This window comes from Sarcophilus harrisii, chromosome 2 (assembly GCF_902635505.1).
Source record: "Sarcophilus harrisii chromosome 2, mSarHar1.11, whole genome shotgun sequence".
In the NCBI taxonomy this organism is placed as follows: Eukaryota; Metazoa; Chordata; class Mammalia; order Dasyuromorphia; family Dasyuridae; genus Sarcophilus; species Sarcophilus harrisii.
In genome coordinates, this window is record NC_045427.1 from 472795093 (window position 1) to 472820404 (window position 25312).

Sequence of the window (25312 nt, forward strand, 5' to 3'; positions counted from 1 at the left end):
CATTTAGTGATATCTGGCAGTGGTGCTAATGATACAGGAATGGTGTCGAGTAGAGTTTTCACTCCTTTTATTGAACCTCATACTGGTAGATCATATTCCTACTTCTTAATAATTTCCTCAACTTCTTTGAGATCATTACCTACTGGTAGATTATAAATCATGCACCTAGAATGGCCATTTCATGGACAGGAGGGGGCCATCAGATATCTAATGTGGGATTCTAAATGCCCCCTTTAAAAATTCCAATTGGAGATTCTAACAGGCTAATTTCAATTTAAACTGGAACTAGGTATAATTCTAACATAATATCCTGAGGGTTGGAAAGGTACTTCAGGGAGAGAACACTACACATTGAAAATTGTTAAATATGATCAATTAAAGATAGGGAGAAATTTTTTTGCCATATATGGAAACATTTTATCTCAATTTCCCTAAATCCCTAAACAAGGGATGGGAGGACATATTTGGCATGGACCAATGATAAGCAATAGACTAACATAGTGCTAAGCGAATTGGCACTGGGCAAAGCTCTGCCTCTGGATAAGAGTAAAGGAATTGGTAACTATTGGCCTGGGTTACATAGACATCTCTGCATTCCCAAAGGAGGAAGAACTGTCTCTTAGGCAGTTATATTCATCTTATGATAGGTTGCCACTCCTGGGAAAAAGTGTTTGACATAATCTATTAATTGTTCTGGTAGTTGGACTTAAAGAACAGTTATGTTGACTGTCTTGCTTTTAAGGAGTTATCAGAAATTGTGTCAAAATCCTCAAATTCATTTGTATCTTTGGACATGCAGGAACATAAACTTGACACTAAATTTGAGTACATTATTTGCTGGCATATTCCTATGTACTTAAGATTTTAAAGAAGTTCCTGATGGTGGTAGTAGACCTCTGCATCTAGTAGATTCAATTGACATCAATAAAAAATATTGTCATTAGTATTACTTAAGAAATGAGGAATTGCTTTCATTGGTGGTAAGGATCCTATTTCATTGGGCTGAACCAAAGCCTGGCTTGCACTGCCAAAAAATGAATAGCTTTATATAGCTTACTGTTCAACATTCATCTGGACAGGATAAGCTCATGAATTGTACCTAAAAACATACTTTGTGAGAAAAATTCCTTCTGTAGCTAAACAGGAATATAAATAGAAATCAGGGTAGAAAAAAGGACAGGGATCATAACTGGTTGGCTTGCTGATATATACTATTCCAGGTATGGTAGCCAAAGCACTAAAATTCAAGGAAAGTAGCAAGGAAACTTTGCAAATCAATTGCAATTTAGTTAAATAGAAATAAAAATAGTCAATGAAACTGTTTAATAGCAAGAGAATGAAACTTAGTTAAACCTAGCTTGGATGAGCTTGGTAAGAATTGGCTCAGATCCAAAACACACCTGGCTTTGAGTGCAAGTGGTATAAACTATTTTTCCATTTCCTCTTCAACCTCTGCTTTGTAAAGAAAATGTCATCATGTTGAGGATTAGTTATTTACTACTTTGGACCACAATGGACTATTCTGGAAACATGAAGAGAAAGAAGAAAAAATAATGATGAACACAGATTGTTACTGCTAAGAAATAAAGTTAAAAATAAGACAAGGGTCAAATATAAAGTGTACCATAATGACCTTTCGCATGTGTAGTATGGGATTTTAATCCTACATGATGGTCTGTGGGTAGGGCTTCTTTTTTTTTTTTTAAACAAAGGATAGTAATGATGTATGGAAAGTATGGAAAGGAAGATGACTTTGTCAGTCATGTAGAAGGAGAATATTACATAACCTCTAGTCAGTTAGCCAGCAACTAAGACAAGTCACCCTGAACAATAAAGCAACCTAAATGTGCCAATGCCAACCGATCAGATATTGTACCTTCAAAGAGTTAAACTTTCACTTCCAGAACTATTCTGACTTATGAATTGCCTCATAGGGCATACTATATCAGTACAACTCTAACCATGCTTCATTTTACTCTCTGTAACTCTGCTTAACAGAAACCCTACTGCTGTTTGTGTACCTTTCACAATATCCTCCCTTCCCCTGTCTAATTCTGTAGCTGTAATTAAACCAACAATACTATTGTTTTTGGAAAGGATGTGTCATTCTATTCCCCTATGCCTCCCCTCAAAACTCTAATTATTTTCCAAACTAACTCCCCAGCCACCATTCTCTTTTATTTCTAGTTCTTTATTAGCATGTAAACTCCTTTATAGTAGGGACAATGACAATGATCAGATATGTTCATGTTTGATATCAGGTGTGGTTTTACTTTATATTTATATTCTAGTTTGTAGTATATTAGAAATGCCTTTTAATTTTTTAAACATTTCATTCACTCATTAATATCTTAAAGTCTAGATGTATACATTGAATTGTGATTCCCAAACCTCAGCAGGGGTCCTCAAACTTTTTAAATAGGGGCCAGTTCACTGTCCCTCAGACTGTTGGAGGGCCGGACTATAGTAAAAACAAAAACTTTGTTTTGTGGGCCTTTAAATAAAGAAACTTCATAGCCCTGGGTGAGGGGGATAATCGTCCTCAGCTGCCACATCTGGCCTGCGGGTTGTAGTTTGAGGACCCCTGCGAGTCTAAAGTATGTAACAAAGGCCATCACCTATACGTGGAAATAAAACTAATAGTTTTATTTTAGGGAAGAACTTATTCATCTCAATATCTAAAACCAAGATGCTGACACAGATAGCAAGAATTCCAAGCAAAGTGGTTTTTATTTAGTACAACACAAAGAAAGTCAGCTTTACCAACTAAAAGCATTCAGAGAGGAAAGTCATCTTAGGCTCCTCATAGTTTCCAGTGCTTATGTTATATTGTTCTCCCCTCATCAGGTTAATGGTGTGTATTTCTGTATGTTTTTTTTTTTCCCTCCACCTCCATGCTGAGAAGCTCTTTTACCACCAAAGGGCCAGGCATCCATGCCAAGCAAAACCAAAACCTCTTGCCATTAAGATATACTGAAGTTCCTTTATCAACTGATGGCAGATCTCACCAGATTAAAGCTCAATATGTTCTCTCTTCACTCCAACTAGTTCCTTTGACATGAGTTTAGTCCAAAATTTTACTTCTTTCTCCTTCAGCTTTTTGGCTGCTTTGGGAGTGATGTTAATTTGGAGGTAGTCTTCATTCTGATTATAAACAGGCCAGTTTGGCAGTCCTTCTCCATTAGGGTTTCTGGGAAACAATAATCAATACAATAAAAATAACTATTGAATAAACAATTTGAGTTTAAAAAATGGGACTAGGAAGATATTAAACATGGTAAACCAAAATCCCCATTAATTTCCCCTCATTACCAATCTTACCCATTCTTAGCAAAGTTGGCCCAATATTTCATCACAATTCTGCTAAGTTTCTTTTCTTCCTCTAGTGAGCCTTCTGAAAATAATAAATGAAGATATTAGAATGTGAACTAGAATATTTTTAAGAATAAAAATGTGAGGTATATATTTAGTTTCTCTTTCATGCTCCTTTCACACCTATTTCTACTTGTGATCTACCTTCTGATATGTCTTCAGGTGGTTCTGTGACCCAGCCCCTCTCTATTTTCTTATCTTTATTTGCTAATCCTATGTGGATTTTACCTTCCTTTCCTCTAAAAGTAATTTTAAGAAATAATCAAATGATACTTAATAAGTGAGAGTCAATGAGCATATATATTTGGAGAGAAGGCATTAATTATAACGTAATTAATCTCTAGTGGAAAAATTTCAGGCATAAGCAATAACTTACTAAAAAAAAGAATTTTTGAGAGGATAATAAATAAGATAAATATTATTTAGGATCATAAAATTTTACTTATAGGACCTATCTGGACCCATCTCTTTATTTTATAGATATGGAAATTAAGGACTAGGTGACTTATTCAAGGTTATATCAAGGTAATAAGTAACAAAACTTAGGTTTGACTTCTACTAGATCTTTTGACTCCAAATTGAATTTTCTTTTGTTACCCCATTTCTAGTTTGACATCTAAGGCCTAGGAATTTATTATATTATAATCAATTGTTCATGATATTCTTTCTCTGCAAATTCTCTCATAATCAGAATTAGAATTCAGATGGACTTCAGATGAAGGATACCTAGGTCAACCCATCCTCAAAAGGAATCCATTCTACAACATTCCTAACAAATGATCATTCAGACTTTGTTTTGTTGTGGTAGTAGTTGTTAAGTCATTACAGTTGTGTCTGACTCTTAATGATTCCATTTGGAGTATTCTTGGCAAAGATACCAAAGTGGCTTGCCAATTCTTTATCCAGATCATTTTGCAAATAAGGAAACTAAGACAAATAGGGTCAAATGACTTGCCCAGAATCACAACAGCTAGTTGCTGGAGCCAGATTTGAATTCAAGTCTTCCTGATTCTCCTTTACTGAACTATGTAGGTGATCTTAGCCTTTGTTTAAAGACCTCTAATGATTAAAAATGATGATCTCATTGAATAGAAGAAGGACACTTTGGGACACATCTAATCATTAAGGAATTTTTCTTACATCAAGTTGAAGACTATCTTTCCACAACTTCCAGGCACTGCTTCTAGGTCTACCCAAGTAGAACAAGCTTAATCTTTCTTCAAATACTTGAAAAAGCTGTCATATCCTGTAGTTTTCTCCTGTTCAGGTTAAGTATCTACTTATTTCCTTTAACCAGTTGTCATATGATAAATTCTAAAGACCCCTCTCTCTCCTGGTTTCTCTTCCCTGGCTGCTCTCCAGCTTATCAGTGTCTTCCCAAAATATGTACCAGGACCTAGGCACAATATGCCTGATATCACAGTATAAAGAACGCTATTGGAACATTATCAATTCACTTAATCTATATACTATGCTTCCATTAATTTAGCCTCAATTGCCATTTGCTCCTTGTGGCAAAAATAAACCCTTGTTCAGTGATGGTAAATAAGGTTTAAGATAGATTGGTGAGATAAGACTGGGGATGGGGTGGGGAAGGAGGCAAAAGACCTTGTTTCTAGTTCACATTTTGTCATTCAACTTAGTAAATACATTCATTCTCTCAGAACCTGTTTCCTTATCTAGATGGAATAGCATTCCTATATAATAAATTCTAATCACTCTCTATCACCTCCAAGATCAATATAAAAATTCTTTGGCATTTAAAGGCTTTCATAGCATAATCCACGCCTACCTTTCCAGGCTACTTTATATCTAAATTTCCATCCACCCATCCCTGTTTTATCCATTATTCTGTGGCACTAGTCTCTCTTTGGGCTGTTTCTTACACAAGATCTTTCATCTCCTGACATTGTATTTTCATTGATTATCTCTCCCATGAGTGGAATTCCTATCCTCCTAATAACTATCTTGACTTCACTGGCTTCCTTCAAATCTCAACTAAAATTCCATCTTCTGAAGGATGACTTTCCTGGTACTACTTGGTCTTAGTGTCTTCCCTTTGAGATGATTATCTCTCTGTTTATCCAGATATCTGTCTGTCTATCTAGTTTGTACATAATTATTTACATGTTGTTTTCTCTATTAGACCACGAATTCCTTGAGAACAGAAACTGTCTTTTATCATACTTTGCATCCTCCCTTCTTCAAATACTCCATGGTGCTTAACACAGTACCGGGCACATAATAAGTATTTAACAAATGTTTTTTGGCTTGGCATGATTTTCTGCTTCATAGGAGATGTTGTGAACATCAAGTGAGATAATTGATGAATTAAAGAGATAAGTAAATGTTAAAATTAAATATTTTGCCAATAACTAGCAAGTGATATTTTGATAAGAATTATGAACTACCTTTCAAAAATGGAGCCCCTAAGACAGAGGGAATTTCATCTCCATGATCTGCCTTCACTTCCTCTGGTTTTAGGTTGGTTGAGAAGCTTGGTCGATGTTGAAACTCATACATGTATGTGGGTGCACCTGATGCTGAAAGAAAGAAGAAAAAAATTGAGCATATCAAGTTTTCTACCCCAGATGCACTTACTTAAAAGGGAGTCCCTAGGAGCATTTTGGGAAATATTAAAGAATTTTGCACTGAGTTTTTGTTGGCTTAATTAATAGGTTCTGGATATAAAAGTGATGACCTACAAATGCAGAGTGATGGATAGCATTGCTAGACATGTTTTTTCTAAGGTTGAAAACTATCTTCAATGGTAATTTAGTGAGAGATCTGTCACACTGATCATCATAACTTAAATGTCTAGAACCTTAACTGGTCATCTAGTCCAAACTTCTCTCATCTCTATCAGAAGGTTACTTATTCCTAGGCACATGATAACATAATTCTATCCCAAGATAAATTAAAGATACAAGAAGTTCATATCTGAAAGAAACCTCAGAAGTTTTTTTGTTTTTTTGTTTTTTTTTAAGAATGCCAGCCTATACTTGAAAAAGAGTTCCCCAACAGCCTGAGCAAAAAGTGTGCAATATTCATCTTCTTGAATACTTTCTGTGGCAGGGAAGTAATGACTTTTCATGTTAGCCCGTTCATTCCATTTTTTAATAACTCTCATTGATAAGTTGTTTTTCTTTATATTAAACCAAACTTTGTGTTTTTGTAACTAATCCCTCACTCTCACCTTTTCCCTTTACAGATTAAAAAAAAAAAAAAAGCCTATTTCTTCTTTCCCCTCCACAAAAAAACATCTCTTTATATTCCTGGGGAGCATTATAATGTCCTTTCTGAACCTTCTCTTCCTCAGAACAAAATCATTAATTCCTTTAACTAATTTTCATATAGTTCAATTTTGATTTGTTTCACAATATTGTCATCTCCAGAACATTCTCCAGTTTATTAATGTTCTTCCTAACCACAGCATCAAAAATGAACATAATACTTCACCTATGCTAAGGCAAAGGCAGAGTACAATGGAACTAAAAAGTTATGTTAACTTAATTGGACCCTCATTTCATTAAGACATTCTTTTTCTAGATTCTATTGGTTCACCATACCAACATTTTCATCTCTCATCAAGCTATCCGCTCTCTCATTTGAAAACCTGGACTCTTGCTTCACTGAAAAATAGCTGAAAATATTTTTCAAGAGTTCCTCCTTTCTCTTTTTCTTCTTAAGTCTCATAGAGTTTGAATATCTTCTTCAACTGATTCTTCACTCTGATCTCAGATAAAGTGGCTTTTCTTGACAAGGCAAATTCCTTTACATATACTCCTGATTCTATCCCCTTCCAATTTCTCCAGCAAATTGTCCCACTTACCCATCTTCCCATCTTTCAACATACTCATGTCTCTTCTATCATTAAAAAACTAAAATCTTACATGATCTGATCATTCCCAGTAAGTATAATACTATATCTATTTACTCCTTTATAGCTAAAATCCTTGAGAAAGAAGACTGCAGGGGCAGCTAGGTTGTGCAGTGGATAGAGCTCCAGCCCTGAAGTCAGGAGGACCTGAATTCAAATCTGGCCTAAGACACTTAACACTTCCTAGCTGTATGAACCTGAGCAAGTCACTTAACCCCAATTACTTCAGCAAAAAAAAAGAAAGAAAGAAGATTACAATGAATATTTTCATTTCCCTTCCTTTCATTCTCTTCTAAAACTTGTAGAGTCTGACTACCAACTTTATAATTCAACTGATGTTGGCCTTTTCAAAATACAACCAAGAATCAACTATTTAGCAAAACTAAAGATAATCTTTCAAGGGAAAAGTTGGATATTTAATGAAATAAGAAACTTTCAAGCTTTTAGAAAAGATCAGAGCTGACATTTATAGCCATATGGAAAAATACTCCAAATCTCTATTGATTACAGTATTGCAAATTAAGACAACTCTGAGGTACTACCTCATACCTATTAGATTGGCTAATATTACAGAAAAGGGAAATGATAAATGTTGGAGAACACATGTGAAAATTGGAACTAATGCACTATTAGTGGAGTTTTGTGAATTGATCCAACCATTCTGGAGAGCAATCTGAAACTATGCTCATAAGGCAACCAAAAAAGGCATATCCAGCACTTCCATACTAGCTATGTATCCCAAAGAGATCATAAAAAATGGGAAAGGACCCCTATGAACAATATTTATAACAGCTCTTTTTGTGGTGACAATAAATAGAAACTGAGTAGATGCCCATCAATTGGAGAATAGCTGAACAAATTGTAGATGAATGCAATGGAATATTACTGTGCTATGATAAATGATGCACAGACAGATTTTAGAAAAATCTGGAAAGACTTATATGAAATGAAGCTGATGAAAGTGAACAGAACCAATAATCAAGGCCTACAACAATCTAGTATTTCATAAACTCCCAAACTCTAGCTCCAGAGCAACTATGAAAGACTTGGTTCTTCCCAGTGTTTCAGTGATCCAAAGCAATCCCAATAGACTTTAGACAGAAAATGCCATCTGCATTGAGAAAAAGAAATAAGGAGACTGAATATAAACCTATACTTGCTATATTGACTTCTTGTTTTTATTTTTTTTTTCTCTCCCATGGTTTTCCTCTTTTGCTCTGATTTTTCTCTCCCAACATGATTTATAAAGCAATGTGTATTAAAAATAAATAAAATAAAATAAAATGAAAAAAAAAATGTGTACTGAACCAGGAAAACATTGTAACAGCAACCCTTTGTAACCATCCACTATGATAGAATTAGCTTTTCTCAGTAATGCAGTGACCTAAGACAATTCTAAAAGATTCATTAGGGAAAAATACTATTCACATCACCTTTTCTTCTACTTTTTTATTCTTTTGATTCTGTTTTAAAATTGTTCTTTTGATGTTTCATGGAGTCTTTTGTTTCCCCAATTCTGATATTCAAGGAATGATTCTCTTCAGTAAAATTTTGTACCATTTTTTCTATTTGTCCAATTCCCTTTTTTATGATTTTTTTGGAGGGATACAGACCCAGAAAAGACACTGCTGGATCAAAGATTATTCACAGTTTGATAGCCCTTTGGGAATATTTCCAAATTGCTCTCCAGCATAGTTGGATCAGTTTACAACTCCACCAATCATGAATTAATGTCCCAGTTTTCCCACATCCCCTCCAAAATTTATCATTCTCTTTTCCTGTCATTTTAGCCAATCTGAGAGGTATGTAGTGGTACCTCAGTGATATCTTAATTTGTAGTTCTCTAATTAATAGTGATTTAGAACTTTTTTCACGATTAGAAATGGTTTTAGTTTCTTTGTCTGAAAATTGTTTATATCCTTTGGCCACTTATCAATTGGAGAATGACTAGTAGTCTTGTAAATTTAAGTCAGTTCTCTATATATTTTAGAAATGAGGCCTATATCAGAACCCTTAGATGTTAAAAAAAAAAAATTCCAGTTTTCTGCTTCCCTTCTAATCTTGGCTGCATTGGTTTTGTTCGTATAAAACCTTTTTAGTTTAATATAATCAAAATTATCTATTTTGCATTTTAGGTTCTTTAGTTCTTCTTTGGCCATAAATTCCTTCCTTCTTCACAGTTCTAAGAGATAGACTATCCCTTGTTCTCTCTTAATTTGCTTATAGTATCACTTTTTATGTCTAAATCATGAGCCTATTTTGATCTTATCTTGCTATAGTGTATTAAGTATTGGCCAATGCCTAGCTTCTGCATTCTATTTTCCATTTTTTCCCAGAAGCTGGAATCTTTGGGTTTATCAAACACTAAATTATTACAGTCATTGACTAGTGTGTTTTGTGATCCTAACCTATTTCACTGATCCACTATTCTATTTCTTAGCCAGTACCAAATGGTTTTGATGACCACTACTTTAAAATATAGATTTAGGCCTGGTACAGATAAGTTACCTTCATTTGCATTTTAAAACTCTTAAAAATCTTTGATCTTTTATTCATTGAGATGAATTTGATCATTATTTTTCTAGCTCTGTAAAGTAATTTCTTGGCAATTTGATTGCATGACATTGAATAAGTAGATTAATTTAAGTAGAATTATCATTTTATTATATTAGCTCAGCCTACTTCATGCTATTTGTCTAGATCTAATTTTATTTGTGTGAAAAGTGTTATGTAATTGTGTTCATATAGTTCCTGGCTTAGTCTTGGTAGGAAGACTCCCCAATATTTTATATTATCTACAGTTATTAAATGGAATTTTTCATTGTATTTCTTGCTGCTAGATTTTGTTGGTAACATATAGAAATGCTGATGATTTATGTGGATCTATTTTATAAACTGCAACTTTGCTAAAGTTGTTAATTGTTTCTATGGGTTTTTTAGTTGATTCTCTGGGATTCTCTAAGTGTACTATTATATCCTCTGGAAAGAGTGACAGTTTTGTTTCCTCAATATCTATTCTAATTATTTTTTTTTCTTCTCTTATTCAAAAGCTAACATTTCTAATACAATATTGGATAGTAATGGTGATAGTGGGCAATCTTTTTTCACCCCTGATCTTACTAGGAATGTTTTTAGTTTATCCCCATTACATATGATGCTTGCTTATGGTTTTAGGTAGATACTACTGATCATTTTAAGGAAAACTCCATTTATTCCCTTACTCTCGTGTTTTTAATAGGAATGGGTGTTGGATTTAATCAAATTTTTTTTCTGCATCTATTGAGGTAGTCATATGATTTTTTAAACTTAATTATTGATACAGTCGATTATGATAATGGTTTTCCAAATATTGAACCAGCCCTGAATTATTGATATAAATTCTACTCCATCATGTTGTATCATCCTGGTGATGACTCGCTGTAATCTCTTTGTTAATATTTTATTTAAGATTTTTGCATCTATATTAATCAGGAAAATTGCTCTACAATTTTCTTTCTCAGTTTTGACTCTACTTGGTTTAGGTATCAGTACCATATCTGTGTCATAAAAGGAATTTGGTAGGATTCCTTTTCCCCCCATTTTTTTCAAATAGTTTGTATAGTATTAGAATTAGTTGTTCTTTAAATGTTTGGTAGAATTAAGTTATAAATCTGTCTGGCCCTGAAGATGTTTCAGGTTTCAAGCTTTCTCACACTGCCATTTTCAGAGCTAGTTCTGAAATTTTAGAAATTTTTGATGTTTCTGAGATGCTGTGAACCAGGAAGAAGTATGGTAACTGCCTTATTGGTCTGTATTATAGTTCTTTCTCAAAAAGTACTTCTGATCCTCTCTTCAAGTACCCTCCTTTCTTTGTAGCATAAATGATAGGATTTGTCAAGTAGTATCCTGATCCCTTGGGGTCAGAAATGATACCCAACTAAGTCTGTCAGCCAAAAATACTTCTCCCTGCTCTTGAACTTTGACTCAGATGTAAGTATATGAAAGTGAGTATATATGGATTTGCCAAACAACATATCAGATGTTGCATCAAGTGTCAGCACAATGGTATCTTGTAATCTCTTTCTTATCATTTTCCAGATTCCCTTATCATCTCTGACTTAGGTACTCTCAGTGCTGCTGCTGCTTCTACCTCTATCACCTAGTCTGAATACTAGTATTTCATCCATATGGTCTCCAGGACATCTTCCTCTCCCATGTCATAGATTCTATGCTCCTATGTTATCTTTTCCTCAATTTTTTTTTTTTCATTCTGACCTTTCTTTGGATTCTGCCACTTTAGAATTCAAATTTAAAATTGCAGAGGAATGTTGAGAGAGCTTTGCTGAATGCTTTTCTGATCTGCCATTTTGGTTCTCTGCCCCCCAGAAGTGCTAAATCATTTTTTTTTACTAAAAAGGCAGTCTCTTACTTATTTTATTTCTAGGTAGGGTTTATGATACCGTACTGATTATTTATTCTTGCTCAATTGTTGGGATGAATAAAGTTATCACTTGCTTTTCCTCAGGAACTCACCCATATGAAGTCGAGCCAACCTTACAGAAGGAATTCCAAATATCAAGTCTCCCATCAAGTTTAAAAACAGGTCCTTCTTTTTTATAGGATCATTTGTCATTCCAAGATATTCCTTAGTTAAAGTAGCAGTAAGATCTTTGGGGATTTTCTGAAATGATAAATAAAGAAGAAAAGAGATGCTACAGCTAGCTTTTTTTTTTTTTACAACAACATCATTATGTCATAATCAATCTGACATATAAAGTTTTATAAAGTTACGATACCTTATACAACATCATTTAGCCCATGTCCTATAACACTGTCGCTGAGTTAAATGTCCTTCGAAATATTGTTTCACCTAATTTTATGTTTCATTATAAACACTTACAAATTTTAGTCTCTGTGTCATGCAAGTTAGAAGGTAGAGAGGTGAATAAGACAGGATTCATGTCCTCAAAGAGATTACAGTCAAACATGTAATATGACAAGTATATCAGAGAAATAAGAACAATGTGATATGGGGTTCATTCAGAGAAGAGTTAGAGTGCTTCCATTTTAGCAGGAGAAAACAATTAAAAAAGTTTTCATTAATATACTACATGAAGTCTTTTGCTGACAGACATCTACCTTGTATGAGGAAAACCATACTAAAGTTTTCTAGTTCTTAATTAAAGGAGAATTATGTTTCTGCCTTATGATGGAAAGCATTTTAGTGTATTGAAAAGTATACAAGATTAGTAGTGAAAACACCTTGATTTAATCCCTGGAACAAAACCCATAACTTTAGGGAAATCATTTCCCTTCTCTAGGCCTCTGTTTCTCCTATTGAAAAACATTGAACTATATGGACTCTAATTCCCCTTGAACAGTTAAATTCTAAGTTTTAAGATTCTATGATTCTTTCTCTGACATTCCAAGTTCTAAGTTCTCTCCCAGCCCTAACATTATAGAGTTCTATATATCTTACAACAAGTGGGTAGGAGCTCCACAACAATGCTGATGCTGTTTCTTGGTCTGGTATGCCTTGTGAGAGAGGGAACTCCATCATCTGCACAAAATAGTCATTTCAGATAAAAAAAGGATTGGTTAACAAATGAAATAAAGCAGTCTTTATGGAACAAGCAAACAATGAGAGTCCTCATTTTACTTTGGTTTCAGTTTCATTGATCAATTAATTTACCTGGCTTATTAAATGCCATAGGAAACATCTAAAGTGGATATCAGGGAAAAAAAATGTTTTTTAAAGTATGAGAATGGCAAATGATCAATTCTACCCAGCCAACAAGAGTATCAATTACTATGAAACTCCATATGGTGCCCAAATAATCAGAGAAAATGAAGCTTTTAGTTTCCTGATCATCAAGGTTTACTTAAGTAACTAAGTAAGGGGTAAAGCTGATCTGCTGTCATTTTAGTAATGTCTCTATAAGTATCCTACATGCTGTTTGTTATTATTGAAATTCTACTCTTAGAATTTCAGACCTTTAGATTTTAAGATTGTTCCCTAGTAGTAGTGTAGATAATACTGAGAAGTTTAATAGAATGAACTAGTTATTTCTTATTAGTCATTTAAGTAATTTATCATTTATTTATCTAACATGTTATTATGTATTATATACACTATATAAATATATACTGCATATATTATATATCATTTATTTATTTATCATTAATCATTTAAACCAGTCACTTAAATTTGGGGGGAATAAATTAAATTAAAAAATTTAATGCTGAAAGTAACCTTTAAGATCTTCTAGTTCTATGACCTCATTTTAACACATGCTTCCAAGGAAATGAAGACAACAAGTGAAGAAGCCGTTAAAATGATGCTTTGAGAGGACAAAATATTTTCAAAAGTTCTAGCCTTTCATTTGCATAAGACCTAACAAGAGTCTGGGGATTGTAAAGTAGTCGATCATAAGTAAAGATAGAACTTCTTTCTGAGAGAAGTGAATGTGATAAATACCAGATTTGTCTTTGGACAATTTTTACAGCTATGAGGAAGGAAGTTTTATACTTGGTGGGAATTGGAATTGGCTCAGAACCAGCATCAGATTATTTCCATACTAAGCTATAGATTATATTCCCAGTTTAACACAAGGAAGCCCTAGTCCTGAAGATCGCAGGAGATTTCAGAAGAAAAAAAAAAAAACATAACAGCAACAGCACAATGTTCTCACAGTTGGAAGAATCCAGCCAAATTCATGATTGTTGATTCCCACAATATAGGGGATATGATTGAACTTCTTTTCAGCCAGAAGCTCTTCAGGACTTTTAGGGAAAAATACTCCATCAATGACTCCAGATAGAAAAGTAATTTTCTGGAAGAAGAAAAACATTAAATAAAATAACACATACATTTTTCCCTAGAGGAAGGAAATAAAAGTAGAAGATTTCTTATGGTTATGAACTATAGCTAGGGAGTCCTGTGTTCTTATTATCAAGTTCAGCATAGAAGAGAACATGCAGTTTTCTTCTGGATTTCAGAAACACAAAGACATTTGAGAGTTAGAGTAGTTGTAGTCTGACTAAGGAGAGATACCCATGGGAAAATTATTGGAGAGGCAAAATTCTCAAGGCTTGTTCTTTGATTGGATAAGGGAATAAGAGTGTAGAGTCAAGAATGATTCTTAAATTTTGAATTTGTAGGATTATAAATATGGTGGTTCTCTCATCAGTAATTGATGATGTCTGCAACTCATATTCAGTTCATCAGTGAGCTAATTACTTTTGGCTATATTACAACTGGTGTCAGCATAATGAAGTATTTTATTTTTAATGGAACATTTTAATTTTTCCAAATTAACTTAAATTGAATCAACACATCAAAATATATTTTCTTTTTCTGAATTTAACAAATACTCCAAAAAAGAGCATTTCCATATACAAAGTAAAATTTTTAAATAGATCATATGTGAAACTATAAGTTTCTACAACATGCAACTTGCTTTAAAAAAAGTTTAACTTTCACTTTCAAAGCTGCCTTGCTTGTCTATTTCTCTCTGGACTTCTGTTCATTTGACTTTCTTTTATTCCACTTCTCCTTTTTATTTTTGGCAATACCATCACTAGTTCTCCCATCCCCCAAATAAAAATGAAAAAAGTCATTATTAAAAATAAACAGGCAAACAAAACAAATCTATATAGTTGAAACATGCAAAAAAATATTTGCTTCATTCTGCACCTTGCTTCTATTATCTCTTAAAAGAAGAAGAAGGTGTATTTCATCATCAGTCCTATGGAATAATGCTGTCATCATTGATCAGAGTTCTTAAATCTCTCCAAGTTGTTGTTTTTGTATAAATTGTTCTCATTTCATTTCAGTCTACATTAATATATGAAAGTCTCCTAAAATTTATCTGAAACAATTCATTTCTTAATATCTTATGATACAAAAATATTACATAATTTCTTCAGCCTTTCCCTAATAGATGAACACTTATTAGTTTTCAATTCTTTGCTTTTTCAAAAATAGCTGCTATAAATATTTTGTACACATGGGTTGTTCATTTTCTTTGATCTTTTAAAAAGCATTTAACTTCAACAAGTACTTATTAATCATTTACTATGTGTCAGGCACTATGCTACGCTCTGAATGTACATATAAACAGAAAGGAGTTTATATTGTCATGGGAGAAGATAATAAATACATGGTGAGGTGAAAAGAAAGGAATGAGAAGGCAATTGAAATTTTCCAGAGAAAGGCATTGCAGAGAAAGTCTGGGAGAAATAGCCTAGAGAAAAATTAAGCATGACTGGCTTGGGCCTGCTTAAAATGGAGATTCTGTGAAGAACCAATCAATGAGAGGGAGAGGGCAAAAAGGTGAAGTCCAGCAGAGTCTAGGGTGAATAAGTTTTTGGAATAAAAGAGTCTTGGAGTGTCAGGAGTATAACCCAGAGAAGGCATTCCTTTGGGGATACAGACTAGCAATAGTCACTCTGAGTAAAAAAGTAGATATGGTTTAGTGCTTTGGGGGCATAATTCCAAAATGACTTACAAAATGACTAGGCCAATTGGCTATTTATCTAAAAATGTAGGATACCTTTCTTCCCCCATTCCCTCCAATATTGTTATTTTCAATTTTTTTATCATCTTTGCTAATATGATAAACATAAGGTGGATCCTTAGATTTTTGCAAGGTAAAAAGCAAAAACAAAACAAAAACCAAACCAAAGTATAACACGAGACAAGCATTTAAAAAAAAAATAAGGCATAAAAGCAAATCCCTTAGAGGTAGACTGATTATGCAAGATGGTTACCATCATAGTGCTCAGTGCTTCTCAGTTAAAGGCTGTCTGTCTTTTTATCTTTGCAATACCATGGCAAATGCTACATGCCTCCAAAAAGTCTTTCCCGACTTTGCCTAAACAGATCTCTCCTTTTAAACTCATACAGCACTACGTGGATATGAAAAAAAAGTGCTGAATTTGGAACAGACTGAGATTTAAGTGTCAGCTTTTACAGCGTAACTTTCCTGGAAAATAGCATAAAAAGCATAAATGCCAATGTAAATATGTTGTATTTATGGAAAATAGGGAATTAGGTTCCTAGGACCACAGAAAATTGTAACTTTTTGGTAAAGATTGCTGAAAATACACTTTTCTGCATAATTCTTTATAATAAAACATTAATTTTGATAAAATGCACTTTTCCTAACATTGAATAACCCATAAAATGCAGTCCACGATGTAAAATTGATAACATGAAAAAACATTTTTCCTCATTAATAATTCTCTAGAATTCTTTGACTTTTTATGCTAACATCTCAATAAAAACAAAACAAAACATTTATTTCAAACAGTATTCACTTTTCATGAATGAAATATGCATTTCATAAAATCCATAGTTCCATAAATAACTGCACAATAAATAAAATTCTTGAAATGAAAAAAAATTTAAACTAGAATTTTATTTATCCCTATAAGATGACAGTGTTTGTAAACCTCTCTTATCTTGGTTGTCTCCTGAAAACCAAGGGAGAGATTGCCAGGACTTTAGTCACTGCTGTAGGAAGTTACTGAAACTTCCAAAGTCTTGACATCACTTTAGAGTCCAAAGGCCTTGCATTATGCTTTGGGGCCATAATTGTAACACAAAACTTGAGTTTTGAAGACAAAAAAAAAATGAAAATATTCAATGAATGCATGAGTAGCTCTTTACAATGGTAGGGTGAACAAGGGCCAGTTAAATGCCTTGTAGGATATCAGTTGCTCTTCATATTTATATGCATAACACCAAATTTTTTTTCTTTAATGCACATAACTGCAAATTTGAAAATGAATTTATTAGCTTGAAGCTGCAAAATTTAAGCATGGTTCATGTGTGTTTATGTGTGTGTGTGTGTGTGTGTGTGTGTGTGTGTATTGTATAGTATAAAGGATATTTCCTCCCTAGCCGTGTTCCTGATGAATAACAAATCAAATCTAGTTGCTTTCTGCATCTCTATCAAGTTTCTCAGGACTTTTACTAGGGTTTATTAAATGAATTGTTTAATTGCTAAATTGATAAGGTTTGATGTTACAGAAGACACAATCACAGCAACTGTTTTGCAAAAGGTACTAAGTTAATATTTAGTCCAAAGTAAAGTGGTTCTGTTTGCAGTTTCATGTAGTCACTTTACAAACCAATAGGGGATTAACAGAAAGCTGATTGTCTGAAACCTTGACCTTATTGCTGAATGTTATTGAAAGGATTCATCGGTCCAGTTCAGGCGTTTCCCTAGGGGCCACTCTGAAACTGACAAAGCCAACTACAGCCTCAAGAAAGGACATTTTCATCAGTGGCTAATTATATATGTGTTGGGGAAGAATCAAGGTTAGAGAGAAAGATAAACTGGTACTGGAGGAAAGAGACTGAAATAATTCCATTCATACGAGATTTCCTCCTTTCTTTAATCAGCACTTAAAAAGAGCCAAGACTTAAAACCCCATAATTAAGAAAACAAGGATGCTTTATTACCTCTGAAGGGTCTCCTAGGAAATCCAGACCAAATAATCCCTGTGAAGACAAACAAAAAGGATAAGTGAGAAAACTTCACAGAAAGATCTGTTAGAGGCTCCTTCTCTCTGGACTCTTAGGGAATTAACTGAATCATTTTTCATCCCCACCTTTCATACCAGGAGCAAAATGAATCTGGGACAGTTACTGAGAGAATGACAAGGTCTCTTAGAACAAAATCAGGTGCTATTATCTGAGGATCTGGAGGACCACTCTTGTCTATCTTTTTCTATATCCTAGGCTTCTGAAGGAAAATACAGTCCTATGAGTAAAAGATACCTTTAATTTTTTTCCCCACTTTTTTGAGAACACTTAATCTGTCAGTGATCCTTCCCTGCTCTCCACCTACTCTCCCCTCCAGGATAGAAGCTGAAGAATTAAGATTGCATTGTTCATTTATATAACTCAGCAGCAAGTTGCATTTGGTAGAAACATTGCCATTAAGCCTGGAACTGACCTAGGAACAACCCCTTCATTGCTGCTGCGCAAACCAGCTAGGGTAGATTCTTTCATTACTTAAGGAAACTTGGCTGTATCACTAGAATTTAGATTCTTTAGAATCCTATTCACCCTTTACCAACTAAGACTAAATATACAAAGCAGAATGTTGTTATAACCAAGTTATGTTCTAAGTCCTAAAAACTGCTTTGATTTTGGTTTTCCAAACATCTCTTGCCTAATTGCTTGGGACTGGAGTGTATCTAGTTAAATATTCTAGTTATGTTATACTGCATGTGTGGATACATGATTAAATATGGGTCAAATGACTTAACTGAATAGGCCACAGAAATCCTGGGAGATAGGACTATTTGCTGGAGAATTTTGGGGTTCAAGACTCGCTTCCTTTAGGGAGGGAGACAAGAACTCAGGCTCTCCTTAGAGTCAAAGCATATACCCACCACTGCCCTTCCTTTGTCTTCTCTACAATTAACAGATTCTCAGGCATATCTTACAATGTGATTTCTTTAAGTGGGCAAGGAGTTTAGGAGTTTTTCTGGTCTAGTTCCTCTGGCAGGTCAACATCAAGACATCAGATATGAATTGCTGAAAACCATTTCTCTGATCATGATTTAATCAAACAATATCAGAAAGTCTATTTGGAATATAGGAGCCCTAAACTCAAGAGCTGGGTAGATTGGAGACTTTTATGTTTTTTTGTTTTTTTTTTAACATGGCTATCTGTACTTACACAGATGAGAATTTCACATTGATAGACTATTTGTTTTATCTAATAGAACTGGTCTACTGAAAAAGTCTGAAGGGATCGTGGGCATTGGCAATAGACAAGAATACAAGGTTACCTACCATCTTCAAACCTACATCCAGGAGTTCCTCTTCTGACTTTTGTCGCATACAGTGAACCATGCTGGCTGAAGTGACTGTTTTGCACCCAGCAAAACTTGTAATTTTCTGCAACATAATATAATAGGGACAGTTTATGCTATGAACCTATCCACATATGAAAGCTGTGTATAAATCCTTGTGTTCTTGGACTTGTCACAGTGAAGTATGAAGAAAGTCTATTTGGAATATAGGAGCCCTAAACTCTAGAGCTGGGTAGATTAATGCTGTAATCAAATCTTCAGCCGTTTACTTTCCTTTTTTTTGGAATTCAGATTTCAAATATAAAATGAAGGGTTTGGGCTAAATGATCTTGAAGGTCTAAAACATATGACTTTATGAATGGATGTTTGGAATAAGATAAAATGCAAAGGGATTACCTCAGTTGCTGCTGTGAGACTGGAATTGTACAGACAATCCATTAAGACAACTCCACTCTGAGAAATAGCCCGGTGGAAAAGGTTTTTGGTCAAAGGAGATAAAACCTGAGAGAGGAAAAAAAAAGAGGGGCAAAATTACATTTGAACAGCAAAGCCAGAGCTAGAATAGGGTGACTATGGCTAGGCCAGGGCACTAAAATTTAGAGGGCACTGATAACATTAAGATTCCTTTCTCTGTATTAAACAACAACAAAACTTAAGTTTAGTACATACTTATATAGCAAGAATAATTCATTAAAATGAAAATTTACCATCAGATGACTACTTCCCCAGCTAATCTATCACAGGTGAGTTCTTTCTCAACCTAAGCCTAATATATAGTGATACAGTGTATCAATACATAATACACATACAATACCTAAGACTAAGATATTGTGAGTGATTTCTTGCAGCAGCTTTTAAGAGATTCCCAGAATTTATCTTAACTCAGGTCCTTTTTTTGTAAGGATATCCTTCCCCTCTCAAATTAATTCTTCTTAAATAGTTGATTTGAAGGAATCCTGGGAAGGAGGCTAAATGTTGGGAGTAGCTCTCCCCCAACTAGATTGAATAAGAAAAATAATGAATTGAAAAAAATGAAAAAAAAACTCCAAAAATCTTCAGTGACAGTAAGAAAAAGAATGAAGTTCCTGCCTCAAGACAAATTCTTTTTTTCTTGGATAACTAATAACCAATTTATTTTAATAATAGCTTTTTACTTTGAAAAATACATGCAAAAATAGTTTTCAACATCTACCCTTAAAAACCCTTTTGCTTCAAATCTTTTTCTATCTCCCTGTCCACCTCTTCCCTCCCCCAAACAGTGAGTAATCCAATATAGATTAAACATGTGTGATTCTTCTAAATATATTTCCACATTTATCATATTGCACAAGAAAAGTCAGATCAAAGGGGGGAGGGGTGAGAAAAAATTCAAGCAAACAAACAAGAAGAACAACAGCAACAATAAAGGTGATAATACATATTGTGATCCATATTCAGTCTCTATAGTTCTTTCCCTGGATTCAGGTGGCTTTTCCCATCACAGATCTATTAGTAGAAGTACTTTGAATCACCTCATTATTGATCATCACATAATCTAACATAAATTCTTAGGGAATTATAACTGGAGACTGACAACTTAGCTTTTGATTTCGCCTAGCATTATTAGAATCCTAGTGTTAATTCAATGGAATTGATGGAAACAGTGCTTATGTGCTTGGGTTTACACCTTTGGAGTTCACACCTTTGGGAGAATTCACACATTAGAGGTCACACATTAAAGTTCACACAGTTAAGAGAGCTTACACATTGGCTCACACATTGGAATTCACAAGTTGGGAGATATCCAAGTTTACACCTCCCACAATCCCACTCTCTCAGAGGAGGAGTCAACCTTTGGGTTCACACTTTTAAGAAATCATATATAAGAAGATCTCAATCTCATTGAGTCAGTTGGAGATGGAGAAGCCAGGAGTTGGAGTTGAGCTAGTAGAGGCAGAAGCTGGAAGAGTTCTCAGAACCAAGGAAAGCTTCCTAGGCTATTTTGGAAGAGACAATAAAAGATTGGAATTTAATTCCTGGCTGTATTTGAGGTGATTATTGATCTGAACTGAAACTAAGGCTGCCTCCAGAAAATCTCCCCAAGAAACCTGCTCCCAGAGAACTATCATGTTTTAGAAAAAGAAAAGAACACCACATAGCATCTTTGTTTCTAGATTTCCTTCATTTTACAACCAGGGTGGAGAACCATCACTCCCAAGGATGTGGCAGTTTTAATCAGTGACTTTGGGGTTAATCCCTTGTCAATTTACCAAGAGTATTCATGATCTCAGGGAAGGTAAAACCCTTACCATTCTGGTCTTGCTCTCTCCCACAGCTAATATCCTGGGCCTTGAGAGGCTCTTATTATATTACAAGTAACACAAAAGTAATAGAAGGAATGAGAAAGAAGTGGAGGAGACCCAGTTACAAAGATTTTCTAAGCACCCCTTTCAGAAATATACTGGGGACCTTTTCTTGACCCTTTCAAGATCAGCCCCTAGGGCCCCCATGTGGGTCTGAAGAAAGATATGTGTACAAAGGATAGTAAAACCAAAGAGTGAAATTGATAGGGGTGGTGAATAGTCACCTTTCTGAGTTGTCCCCAAAATTGTTAACTTAACTTTCTGAGGAAATAAAAAATAGACAGGAAGGGTTATATTCATGGGATAACAAAACTGAATCAAAAGGATAGAAAGGATTGGTTTACTTAGGGATACACTTTCATCAGAAACATTATAGAAAAAATCAGTCCAGTGATTGATAAAAACAAAACAAACAAACAAACAAGCAAAAAGACCTGAATGTATAGGAGACATAAGCATTAGAGGACGAAAGAGAAAAAAAATGAACAAGTATCTTGCAATAAAAGAAAGTGAGTAAATAATCACCTGAGAGATGTAAAAGTATTTTAAAAAATTGTTTGAGAAGCTTACAAAAGGCAATTGAATTGCTCAAAAATACAGTGAAAAGCTCACAGAAATTAGATATTTTAAGAAAGAAATCAGGAAATCTAATCAAAGCTTAGAGTGTGAAGAACAAAAAATAGACATTTCCCCTATAGTAATTTCTCTGAAAAAGAGAAAAAAAAAGAATTGGAATACAAAAATGAAAAAATAATGGAAGAAAACCTTTTTTTAATTAAAAAAAAAAAACACGAGAGGTTCTACAAACCTGGAATGCTGAATATGAGGATAGAATATTAAAAAAAAAAATCACAGGTTTTTTTAAGAAACACATACACAGGAGAGAGAGAGAGAGAGAGAGAGAGAGAGAGAGAGAGAGAAACTTGAAACCTGAATATCATTAAGAAGTTACCAATGTATTTTTACTTTCTGAATCCAATTTCTCCTGTGCAACAAGAGAACTGTTCAGTTCTGCACACATATACTGTATTTAGGATATACTGTGACATATTTAACATATGTAGGACTGCTTGCCATCTGGGGGAGGGGGTGAAGGGAAAGAGGGGAAAACTCAGAACAGAAGTGAGTACAAGGGATAATGTTGTAAAAAATTACTCAGGCATGGGCTCTGTCAATAAAAAGTTATAATTATTTAAAAAATAAATGAATAAATAAAATTTAAAAAAAAGAAGTGACCAATGGAACAATAATATAAAACACATACACACACATATATACTTTAAGCAAAAATAACATCATAATCAAATTTTAGAACTATAGCATTGACAAATTTTGTAGGTATCATGGAAAAATGGTTTAGATTCCTAGAATGATCCGAATACCACAACTTTACTCTATGGTTATAAGAAACTAAATGAAAATTTGGAATATAATATTGTGAAAAACAAAGAAAATCTGTTGGTACCCCCAAAATGATATCTCTTATGAATAGAAATCTCAATAAAAAAAACCTGATCATTCAGTAAAAAGAAAAAAAAAACCTCATTCCTTCAAAGGAATCCCAAAGTGAGCTAAATATTTAAAATCCAAACTGAGAAAACAGCAAAGTTAAATACTTTTATGTAGTAATTAAAGATTAAAAAATGAAGTGTTTGTTTTCAAGAAGCTAGAGAAGGCTATGAAAGTAGGTGAATGGGTGCCTTAATTATTTGATTTAATTTTTGAAAATATCATCTGAAAGGTAGGGAAAAGCAACAATTATTACAATTAATAATAAAATATATAAATTTTTTTAAAAGTAAGTAGAGTGAGTGAATTAAAATTCCAGAGGGGAAAATCTAATTCCCCTGTTTAAAATCAATATTGTAGGTGGTAGAACAATATAGGAAAAAAAACAAAAAACCTTTTAGATGTGGAGAGAATGGAGTTAATGACTGATGAAGAGTCAAAAAGAGACACTAAAGACAATGCTTCTTTTTCATTCCCTCAACAACTGAGATAATGAAAAAGTAAGAATAAAAAATAAAGCCTGGTAGTTTTCTGCATATAAGCAACTCATTGAAGACACATATAAAGTAAAATTAAGAGGAATAAAGAATATATTTTATACTTGTCAACCCTAAAAAGGAGGAATGGAAGTTGTGGTTTCCAATAAGATAACAATAAAATTTAGAGCCAGAAGTGATAGTGAAATAATCTCATGGATGGTCAGTGGAAATAAAGCCTGAGAGAAAAGAAGTATGACTTAAGAGAACAGACATAACTTTAATGAGATGAATATAACTTTGTTACAGGGTACCAAAATTTAAAGATCAATGACAATGCTTATACATTTTCATTATTAGCCTCATAAATAATAAAAATATCACAAAAAATTAACAATAACAATTCTTTGTCTTTGCCCCCATCTTTTCCCTCCTCCCACTTGCTCCTCTTCTTCTCGGCCTCCATTCTCTATGTTTTTCTTTCATCCTCTGTGTCTCTGTCTTTCTCTCTGTCTCTGTCTCTCTATTTCTCTTTTTCTTTCTCTTGTCTCTCTCTCTCTCTCCACAGCTTCTAGGCATCCCATTTCTATTGAGCTTTGTTGTCTTCTATCTGCTGGCCTCCTCTCTTCAGCGCCATACAAGCAATATTATACCCTAATCAAATACAGGAAAAGATGCTCATTGTAACTTCTATAATCTGTCTACTAAGAAAGAGATCCTTGGTTTCTGTTCAAGATGACTCTGATTTAGGGGTAGAATTGTAACAGCTGAGCATTCAAATAAGTTCTAGTTTAAACAAAAGTTAATCTAAGAAGGTGTTTCTTACTTTCTGTCTACCTACCATGTAATCCTGCCTTTATACTACATATCTGTAAGAAAGGTTTGTATAATAAAAGATCCAATAAGGGATACTAAGGAATAATCACATAGGTAGAAGAAAAACCAGTGAAGAGAAGTGCCATATAAATCTACAGAGAAGAGAGTTTTATTTCTTTTTTTTAAATTAAAGATTTTTATTTTCAAAACATATGCATGGATAATTTTCAACATTCACTCTTACAAAACCATATGTTCCAATTTTTTTTTCTCTCTCTTTCCCCAATCCCTTCCCCTAGATGGCAAGTAATCCAACATATGTTAAAATGTACAACTCTTCTATACACATTTCAACAATTATCATGCTGCACAAGAAAAATCAGATCAAAAAGGGAAAAAAATGAGAACAAAATGTAAACAAACAACAAAAAGAGTGAAAATACTATGTTGTGATCCACACTCAGTTTCCATAGGCCCCTCTCTGAGTGCATATGGCTCTCTTCATCACAAGACCATTGGAATTGGACTGAATCATCTCATTGTTGAAAAGAGCCATGTCCATCAGAATTGATCATAGCGTAATCTTGCTGTTGCCACATATAATAATCTCCTGGTTCCGCTCATTTCACTTAGCCCCAGGTCATGTAAGTCTCTCCAGGCCTCTCTGAAATCATCCTGGTGATTGATTTTTACAGAACAATAATATTTCATAACATTCATATACCACAATTTATTCAGCCATTCTCCAATTGATGGGTATCCACTCAGTTTCCAGTTTCTTGCCATTACAAAAAAAGGCTGCCACAAACATTTTTGCACATGTGGGTTCCTTTCCCTCCCTTATGATTTCTTTGGGATAAAGACCCAGTAGAAACACTGTTGGATGAAAGGGTATTCACTGTTTGAAAGCACTTTGAGCATAGTTCCAAACAGCTCCTCATAAATGGTTGAATCAGTTCAAACTCCTCCAACAATGTATTAGTGTCCCATTTTTCCAGCATTTCCTCCAACATTCTTTATTATCTTTTCCTGTCATATTAGTCAATATGAGAGATTGTTTAGTGGTACTTCAAAGTTGTCTTAATTTGCATTTCTCTGATAAA

The 25312-nt window shown here is 34.0% G+C and overlaps 1 protein-coding gene across 1 annotated transcript in view; it reads right to left on the reverse strand.

Moving 5' to 3' along the window:
• Positions 1-2711: 2711 nt before the first annotated feature.
• The window catches only part of LOC100922782 (liver carboxylesterase 1), a 44968-nt gene continuing 22367 nt past the window's right edge, over positions 2712-25312 (reverse strand). Inside the window, exons 6-14 of the mRNA XM_003758784.4 lie at positions 19463-19567; positions 19047-19151; positions 17703-17741; positions 13924-14064; positions 12711-12791; positions 11765-11912; positions 5784-5915; positions 3322-3394; positions 2712-3190 (exon numbers count right to left, since the gene is read on the reverse strand). Of these exons, the coding sequence (XP_003758832.1) occupies positions 3013-3190; positions 3322-3394; positions 5784-5915; positions 11765-11912; positions 12711-12791; positions 13924-14064; positions 17703-17741; positions 19047-19151; positions 19463-19567 (1002 nt within the window). The 3' untranslated portion in view covers positions 2712-3012. The remainder of the gene's footprint in view (positions 3191-3321; positions 3395-5783; positions 5916-11764; positions 11913-12710; positions 12792-13923; positions 14065-17702; positions 17742-19046; positions 19152-19462; positions 19568-25312) is intronic.